Source organism: Mytilus galloprovincialis, chromosome 11 (genome assembly GCF_965363235.1).
Source record: "Mytilus galloprovincialis chromosome 11, xbMytGall1.hap1.1, whole genome shotgun sequence".
NCBI classification, from domain to species: Eukaryota; Metazoa; Mollusca; class Bivalvia; order Mytilida; family Mytilidae; genus Mytilus; species Mytilus galloprovincialis.
Genome location: NC_134848.1, coordinates 3,986,321 through 3,996,491, shown reverse-complemented (window position 1 = coordinate 3,996,491; position 10,171 = coordinate 3,986,321). Strand labels below are relative to the sequence as shown.

The 10,171-nt window shown below is 32.0% G+C and overlaps 1 protein-coding gene across 1 annotated transcript; it reads left to right on the top strand.

Annotated features, from left to right (window-relative positions):
• LOC143051553 (uncharacterized) lies at positions 1-1,817 on the top strand. The gene is made up of 2 exons (XM_076224451.1): positions 1-291; positions 1,343-1,817. The coding sequence occupies exons 1-2, from the start codon at positions 66-68 to the stop codon at positions 1,675-1,677; spliced, it is 561 nt and encodes a 186-aa protein (XP_076080566.1). The 5' UTR covers positions 1-65; the 3' UTR covers positions 1,678-1,817.
• The last annotated feature ends 8,354 nt before the right edge of the window (positions 1,818-10,171 follow it).

The following is a 10,171-nucleotide window of genomic DNA, read 5'->3' as shown; positions in this document are numbered from 1 at the left end:
ATAGAATCAGAGAAAACAAAGACAGAATCATACAGGACATACAAACCAGCCAAATTTTAGACCATATGATGACAAACTTAGTGATATCAATAGATGACAGACGCCGTATTGAACAACATGCTGGACAAGATGATCAAAACAAAGCATTGCTGGATATTGTGACCAAAAGAAGAGAACCTGCTTACAGTGTGTTTGTTGATGGATTACGTAATTATGGATACGAAGATATTGCTAATGATTTGAAATGTGATTTCAGTCCAAGTCCAACATCAGCATCTGCTGAAACTGAAGGTATGTCTGACGGGTTTATTATAAACACAAACAAAGAAGGATTTTTACTGAAATTATTTTTAAATCTTGTTATATATTCATTCAAAATAGATATAATGTATTTGATTCTAAAGACTATCTTCCAGATCAATTGCGTCGTATTTAATTTATCATAAGTATACTACTTTTCTTGAATACCAAGTAGGTCACTGGTATATATGATGAGTCTTTCAGGACGAATTTCAGTTTGTGTTAAGTAACTATGATCTTAGACATTGTGACATTGAGTAATTATGATTACAGACATTGAGACCAAGATTCGTTTCTACAGTTATAATGAAGTCACAATTCATTAAGTACCTGTTAGGAATCAGGCAAATATGACCTCAGATGAATTTCACTTCTTAGATCCAACTGTAGAAAAGAATAGTGAACATATATAATGCAAAGGCATTAGTTTTGGTCAACTATAAAAAAAAAATCAAAGTGAGAGAAAATAGAATAACAAACAAATTGGTAATAAACAATAAATTGTGAATATGTATGTTTACCAGCTCTCTTTAAAATGTCAAACGCTTATCATATATGTTTGATAAATTCAGAGCATACATCTCAATTTGTTTGAAGAAATGTAAGATCTGTAGATACAACATTCTATGTGGGCATTCATCTTATTCATGAGACATTAGATTTAAGAAAAGAGTGAATAAAACAAAAACAGTAGAAGGGCTACGCACCTGAAAAGTACTAAAAATGGCCAAATCCATCCAATGCCAACTTTGCCCGAATGAGTTGAAACCTTAGTTTCTGCATAATTTTAAAATTTATAAACGGTAAATTTAAGAAGGGTTTGTTTTAAATCATGTGAGTAGCAAAGTACTGAATACTAAGCTAATGATACTCTAGGGGACATATAATCCACCAGCAGAGGTATCGACCAAGTGATGTAAAAAACATGAAAACACGTTATAAATTTCATGTGGTCCAAATCGCTTTTCTGAATTTAACCTCGTCTTTAGTCATAAAAGGTCAATAGCACTATCTTAAGAATTTTTTTTTTTGTATTTTGTAGGGTTATCAGTTTGGAATTTTCCATTATATAAAGTTCGTCTACAAAAGAACTACCTCAAGGTCATCACTGATATACAACACGAGAACATAGTAGATCATCTAATATCAAAAGAGGTATTGTTAGTTGATGATGGGAAGAAGATAGAATCTGGTAAAACCCCACAGGAAAAGAACAGGAATTTAATGGACATGCTGTTGCGTAAAAATGAACAGGGATTTAATGAATTTCTCAAAGCCCTACGAAAAGACTCAATTTATGCAGATCTAGCAGATCAAATAGAGAAGACAGAAGTTACTAGCACAGATATGGCAACACTTCATAAATGCTCAAAATAAAAGAAAAACTTTATACAACAAGTTAAAGACAGCTAAGACACACACATGTAAACAATGAATAGAAGGAGGTATTGTCAATCCAATGTTCAATGATTTGGTCACTTAAACCGCTAAGACAAACACATGTAAAAAATTAATAGAAGGAGGTATTGTCAATCCTATGATCAATGATTTGGTCACTTAAACCATCAAAGTGAATGAATAACAATATATTATTGATAACAATATTTTATATTAAACATATGTCATGTGTGAGTGTCATGCTTGGCAAGGAAAAAGATAAAATATGTACCCCTTTTACGAGTATTCATTCCTGTAAACACAAATCCCCCTACGAGTGTTCGTTCCATAACATATATGTTAATTATGAAGCAGTCATGACATATTCTATATTCATATAAAATAATTATAATGTATCTTAATATATTTATTGGAAACCAGTAATTGTAAAGGTCATATGCATTACTTTTTTTTCAAAGGTCAAAACACTGGCTGTGAGGCATATTTTCAACATTTATATTCCTCAAACTTCCAAAAATTTAAACCTATACTAAAATTATGTACTTCCTCTCACTTAACATTTGGTCTCAGAATTTAATTTGGCCGATATCCATGTGAATTTATACTGGTAAAGTCTCCAAGATGAGTCTCTTCCAGATGAAACATAGATATGATATCTGGGAACCAGTAGGTAAACAAAACATCTATCAATAGTATATATCCCAAAAGAGGCGTGGTTTGTGAAGCAGCTGTATTTACAAAGTGCAACCTAATGGAAATGTCATAACTTGATACAATGTACTATATATACTATGTTGATAAATTTTGAATAACCTACATAGCTGCAATTAGGTTATTATTAATTTCATTTCAGTCATAATTGTGTGTGTCAATCTCTTAAAGCTGTTAAATGTTACCTTAATAGTCAATTTAGGTCTATATTCTAAGCCTAATGAATAATAAAGTATGAAATAACTAATTCAGTGACCGAATCTTGTCCTAAGGATGTTTTTGTATTTTTGACATTAACTTGTTGTATATTGTGTTTATTAAACAGCTACTTTTATATGTACATTTGTAAATAAAAATGCCTCTTCATAAATATAGTAATATAGTTTTGAACAAAAATGCAACGATATGCTCTTTATGTAAATATAGTTATTGCTAACATAATATGGTATTTCACATCGAATGTTTTTGACATGATGCATCTATTCTGTCAAATGAACTTATCTTTAATCCATTAGAAAAAAGGATCTTAAATCCAAACAGATCAGTGATAATTGTTTGGTTATATTATATTTTCAAATACTTGAGAACATATCAAATGTCAAAAAACATTTCAAAAACTACTAAGCAATTGTTTGGCCTCTTTCAAGTCAGACTATCTGCACCATATGTTGTTTGGTGGTGTTTTAGCGCAATGCTATACAACTTTCTGCTTGATTTTGCCTTTTTAACATTTTTTTTTCGATCATCACTGATGAGTCTTTTGCTAAAGTTCTTCAGAAGATACCAAGACCTTGTTGATACATATTCAACTGCACAAATAATACATGATGGTCTTGAAGTATAAATTTTAGTCACTGACGTCGTTTATCATTCTAATAATACATGATGGTCTTGAAGTATAAAATTTAGTCACTGACGTTTTGTTTATCATCCTAATTACGTGTTTTAGTGTTCCTTTATTTGTGTTCGTAAATTACTTTTACTGTTTAGCCCTTTTTTGTAATACCCTTTTGGGATCTTTTGGTGTGGCTCAGTACTTAAACATCCCGCCATTGTGTTATTTTGCTATGGTCATTTTTGTATTCTTGTATATTTTTACCTATGCGCTTTGGTCTTTATGCCATTTTATTTTCTTTGTTGACATATTTGTCTTTTTTTTTATAGTGATTAAGATTATAACACAATGTTGACTGCTGTACGCCTATTTTTTACATTTAAATATTTTATCTATCATGTCTGTTTGTTTTGTTCACACATTGTTGTCAATATAATGGAATTGTATGCGACTGTCATACAAGTGAGAGGTTAAGCTAGCTATAAAACCAGGTTTACTTCACCATTTTCTACATAAGGAAATGCCTGAACCAAGTCAGGAATATGACTTCCCATTCGTTTGATGTGTTTGACCTTTTGATTTTGACCTTTGATAAGGGAATTTTTCGTTTTGAATTTTCCTTGTATTTCTGATATTTTTCTTTTTTGTAAACGAAAAATACAATGATGCTCAAAATGATAAGCCTGGAATCTTTAATGAGTTTTTTTTTATGTTGGACGTCTGTTAATAATTTGAAGGAGTCGAGTGTGTAAAATTTAAATTTCAATATTCATTGTCAGTTTTACAAAATTTAACCCCTTTTCCTTTCATCGCCAATATCAAAATTTGTATATAAAAATAAGGAGATATGACATGGTTGTCAACAATGAGAAAAACCCATACCGTATAGTCGGCTATAAAAGGCTCGACATGACAAATATGAAACAATTCAATTAAGAAAACTAACGGCCTTATTTATGACATAAACATTTATGAAAAACAAATATGACAGACTTGAACCAACGACAACCACTGAACTACAGGCTCCTGACTTGGGACAGGCACATACAGAATCTGGCGGGGTTAAACATATTTGTGAGCCCTCAACCCTCCCCTAACCTGGAACAGTGTTTCATAGTTATTTTATTGTCTTCAACTTATTCCTTTATTCCAATACTAACTATTTCTATTGATTTTATGTGAACATGTTTATATATTCTATAATATTTAATATTGATTAGATTTTGTCAGAAATTATTTTGCAACAATCATAGTCTGATTTCATGCTTGATAATTTTCCCCTTGTAATCAATCACTCCAAACGTGTATACAAAATCCTAAGCCAGATTTGTCATAAATTTGTCAACTTTTTTCAATGTTTATACATTTTGCCTTCAAATTGTTTGTATTAGCACAACTGTTTTATTTTAGACACCTAGTGACATTGTAATTTACCAATTTATTATGTTATGATACCATTGTGTTTGTTGTTGATGTGATTACTGTAGCGCTATTTGTGTTTTAGTTGTATCTTCTACTTGTATATATGTATAAAAAAAATCTACTACGTATACACTTAAAGGTAAAAACAAAATTACATACATGTTCTTGTTCTTATTCATTGTGCAATAAAATCAAAGCAGCATCAACACGGTGAGTCTGACAGTCCAACCATTCACAAAATCTGAACAGAGGTGAAAGACACCAAAGGCATATTCAAACTCATAAGCTGACAACTATGACAAAAAAATTATGCGACCAAGAAACAAACAACAGTTTACAAAATGCAACATAAAAAACTAGACTGAGCAGCACAAAGCCCACTTAAAACCGGTAGCTGGAAGATCTTTTTCAAACAATGGAAGGAATATACTTTGGCTACCCGAAGTTTATCAGTACAAACATTCATTCAAAGATGAAGACTTGAGGAAAATAAAGGTTCCTTTGCGGCAACAAAATATCATTGTATTTTTTACAAGTCCCCGATCAAACAATTGCCCAGATAGCAGATGTTTTAAATCATCGAACAAAACATAAGCAAACGTACAAAATGCTTTCCAGATTATTTCAGCAATTTTGAGATTTGAAAAGGGGCATAACTTTAAAACGGTGAAAGTGACACCACCAAAATTCAAACTTGATCTGTGTTTTGTGGTAATGAACATTGTGGATAAGTTTCGTAACATTTGGTCAAAGCAAACTACAGTTAGAGAACGGAAACGAAAAATTCAGCAATTTTTCCTTTTGAAAAGGTACATAGCTCTCGAACAATAAAAGTGATGCCACTTAAATTCAAACTCTATCTGTGTTTTGTGGTAATAGGCATTGTGTATAAGTTTCATAACATTTGTTTGAGGCAAACTAAAGTAAGAGAACGGAAACGAAAACTTCAGCATTTTTTCCATTTGTAAAGTGGCATAGCTGTAGAACGGTAAAAGTGACGCCACCAAAATTCAATCTCGATCTGTGTTTTGTGGTTATAAGCATTGTGTATAAGTGTCATAACATTTGATAGAGGCAAACTGAAGTTGAAGGAAACCAATTTTAGGACGTACGTACGGACGGACGTACAGTCGGACAAGGGTAAAACTGAATGCCCCCTCCGCAATGACGGGGGCATACAAAAGTGAGTTGTCCCGCATTCATTGAAATTTGGGTTATTGAGTGACAGAATATCATCTTTATATCTTAAAGTGAAATTTAAGAACTGTTTTATCTTTAAGATGGTTCTGTATAGATCTGCTTCATATGAGTACAAGTTTGCTAGTAGTGGTGCACATTTAGTACCCATTGGAATACCAACGGTATGCTAAACTATCAATCCACCAAAAATTCAATAATATGATGTCGATAAAAAACTCAAGCATTTTAATATTATCTTCGGTATTTTTGTTGTGGGAATTAGTGTGGTTCTTATTCTTAATTATGAATGTGAATAGTAGTGTAAAGCATAGAAAATAAGATTAAAGGTTTTGATTTTAATTTAAAATTTTCAAGTCGTTGCCTTTTATAGCTTGTTATTCATTATGGACTTTTCTCATTGTTGAAGTATGAACGGTGACCTGTTGTTGCTACTTCTTCATCATTTGGACTTTGCTGGAAAATTGTCTCATTGGCAATCATACTATATCTTATTTTTATACTGACATCTGACAACTATTTTAGGACTTGCTAATGCTGCGGTACCACAGGCATGCCCAAGAGCCCTCCAGTCCTCAGAGCAATTTCAGACAAAGACGGAATGATAACGTCTCCTGATATGCATCTCATATCATGGCACTTGAATCACTTGTACTAGGCGATCACAGTAATGGAAAAACAGTATTGTAGACAATCGTTTTTTTTTATATAGATTAGACCGTTGGTTTTCCCGTTTGAATGGTTTTACACTAGTAATTTTGGGGCCCTTTATAGCTTGTTGTTCGGTGTGAGCCAAGGCTCCGTGTTGAAGGCCGTACTTTAACCTATAATGGTTTACTTTTTAAATTGTTATTTGTATGGAGAGTTGTCTCATTGGCACTCACACCGCATCTTCCTATATCTATATAATTATATAGCAATTACATTTAGTGATAAACTATCTCCTTCATTATGATTTGATATCTGGAGCTATGAATTCTTTAATACATATACAATTGGGATTAAAGCGTCTATGAAAGGCAGATAACATGAATATATGTTAGAATGGTCGTAAAACAAGAGGATATAGAAACAAGGCTTCATATTTCTGTTTAGGTTGGTAGCTATAGCTAAACTGTAACGATACATCAAATAGAAAATAGTTTCACATAGGAGTTGAACAGTACAACATAAGTACAAACTATAGACATCAGATTGATACAAAGCAGAAAACATCTGACAAAAACACAGACTGGATGTGGTGTGTTATTAATACATCCCTCACAACAACAACAAAAACACAAAGTACAGATCTTAGGGACTTGAAGTCTATTATAGTTCATAATTTCTTAAATTGTCCTCTATATTTCCCCCCCATTAAAATCTTTTCGTTCTAGACCCTCCTAAAAATCTTGTATGTGTTTGGTTTCCTTATGAAGGTTAATATTTGTAGTTTGACATTGTTCTCAGAGTATATGGTCAAACAAAAGAATCAGAAGACAAGTTATACTTGTCAACATTTATTTTATGAGTTTGGTTTCCTAATGAAAGCTTATACTGTTAACAAAGTTATATCGGTTTTTTTTTTAGTTTAGCCCTTTGTATCCACTGTTTTATTTCTAAATATGTTCTTTTAACTGTGTTGACCAATGCATGGTGTTTTAGTTTATCCCTTTGTATCCACTGTTTTATTTCTTAATATGTTCTTTTAACTGTGTTGACCTATGCATGGTGTTTAGCCCTTTGTAGCCACTGTTTTATTTCTAAATATGTTCTTTTAACTGTGTTGACCTATGCATGATGTTTAGCCCTTTGTATCCACTGTTTTATTTCTAAATATGTTCTTTTAACTGTGTTGACCAATGCATGGTGTTTTAGTTTATCCCTTTGTATCCACTGTTTTATTTCTAAATATGTTCTTTTAACTGTGTTGACCTATGCATGATGTTTAGCCCTTTGTATCCACTGTTTTATTTCTAAATATGTTCTTTTAACTGTGTTGACCTATGCATGGTGTTTTAGTTTATCCCTTTGTATCCACTGTTTTATTTCTAAATATGTTCTTTTAACTGTGTTGACCTATGCATGGTGTTTTACCTTTGTATCCACTGTTTTATTTCTAAATATGTTCTTTTAACTGTGTTGACCTATGCATGGTGTTTAGCCCTTTGTAGCCACTGTTTTATTTCTAAATATGTTCTTTTAACTGTGTTGACCTATGCATGGTGTTTAGCCCTTTGTAGCCACTGTTTTATTTCTAAATATGTTCTTTTAACTGTGTTGACCTATGCATGGTGTTTTAGTTTAGCCCTTTGTATCCACTGTTTTATTTCTAAATATGTTCTTTTAACTGTGTTGACCTATGCATGATGTTTTAGTTTAGCCCTTTGTATCCACTGTTTTATTTCTAAATATGTTCTTTTAACTGTGTTGACCTATGCATGATGTTTTAGTTTAGCCCTTTGTAGCCACTGTTTTATTTCTAAATATGTTCTTTTAACTGTGTTGACCTATGCATGGTGTTTTAGTTTAGCCCTTTGTATCCACTGTTTTATTTCTAAATATGTTCTTTTAACTGTGTTGACCTATGCATGATGTTTTAGTTTAGCCCTTTGTATCCACTGTTTTATTTCTAAATATGTTCTTTTAACTGTGTTGACCTATGCATGGTGTTTAGTTTAGCCCTTTGTATCCACTGTTTTATTTCTAAATATGTTCTTTTAACTGTGTTGACCTATGCATGATGTTTTAGTTTAGCCCTTTGTAGCCACTGTTTTATTTCTAAATATGTTCTTTTAACTGTGTTGACCTATGCATGGTGTTTAGCCCTTTGTAGCCACTGTTTTACTTCTAAATATGTTCTTTTAACTGTGTTGACCTATGCATGGTGTTTAGCCCTTTGTATCCACTGTTTTATTTCTAAATATGTTCTTTTAACTGTGTTGACCTATGCATGATGTTTTAGTTTAGCCCTTTGTATCCACTGTTTTATTTCTAAATATGTTCTTTTAACTGTGTTGACCTTTGCATGATGTTTTAGTTTAGCCCTTTGTATCCACTGTTTTATTTCTAAATATGTTCTTTTAACTGTGTTGACCTATTCATGGTGTTTAGCCCTTTGTATCCACTGTTTTATTTCTAAATATGTTCTTTTAACTGTGTTGACCTATGCATGATGTTTTAGTTTAGCCCTTTGTATCCACTGTTTTATTTCTAAATATGTTCTTTTAACTGTGTTGACCTATGCATGATGTTTTAGTTTAGCCCTTTGTAGCCACTGTTTTATTTCTAAATATGTTCTTTTAACTGTGTTGACCTATGCATGGTGTTTAGCCCTTTGTATCCACTGTTTTATTTCTAAATATGTTCTTTTAACTGTGTTGACCTATGCATGGTGTTTAGCCCTTTGTATCCACTGTTTTATTTCTAAATATGTTCTTTTAACTGTGTTGACCTATGCATGGTGTTTTAGCCCTTTGTATCCACTGTTTTATTTCTAAATATGTTCTTTTAACTGTGTTGACCTATGCATGGTGTTTAGTTTAGCCCTTTGTATCCACTGTTTTATTTCTAAATATGTTCTTTTAACTGTGTTGACCTATGCATGGTGTTTAGCCCTTTGTATCCACTGTTTTATTTCTAAATATGTTCTTTTAACTGTGTTGACCTATGCATGGTGTTTAGCCCTTTGTATCCACTGTTTTATTTCTAAATATGTACTTTTAACTGTGTTGACCTATGCATGGTGTTTAGCCCTTTGTATCCACTGTTTTATTTCTAAATATGTACTTTTAACTGTGTTGACCTATGCATGGTGTTTAGTTTAGCCCTTTGGTGCATGATGTTTTACATTCACATTATTTTCTACTTGGTCTTCTTGGTATGTAATTGAAATAATTCACTCTCTACAATTTGTTGGTTTACAGTAAATCATAATAATTTCAGGCTATTTACACAGTTTCTGAAATATTCGACAAAAATTTATGATATTTCTATCATATTATCTGCCTTTGCTTTGATTTATCTATGTTGTCTGTCTGTTGATAAGGATCTACAATTCGTCTATACACTGCAAAGAATTTTTCTCCTTTGTTTCTTGTGACCTTTTGACCTTCCTCTGTGCTGATGAACAATTTTTCTACAACTTCCTGCAAAATGTTCATAGAACTTTACTTTTATAGCTTAAACTATTCCATATTAAGGCATTGTTATTTAAAACTTTCAGTCAGACCTGCATAGACTTTTGGTTAAATTGTGATAGAAATTTCACCCATTTATATACTTTTCCCATATGCCCTCCTTCTTTGTTTCTCAAAAGTCCTTTATACT

What these genes read in the sequence shown, in the direction of transcription:
- LOC143051553 (XM_076224451.1), top strand. Translation starts at nt 66, where the DNA reads ATGATGACAAACTTAGTGATATCAATAGATGACAGACGCCGTATTGAA. An exon ending in AGCATCTGCTGAAACTGAAG is followed by an intron (nt 292 to 1,342) that starts GTATGTCTGACG and finishes TGTATTTTGTAG; the next exon opens with GGTTATCAGTTTGGAATTTT.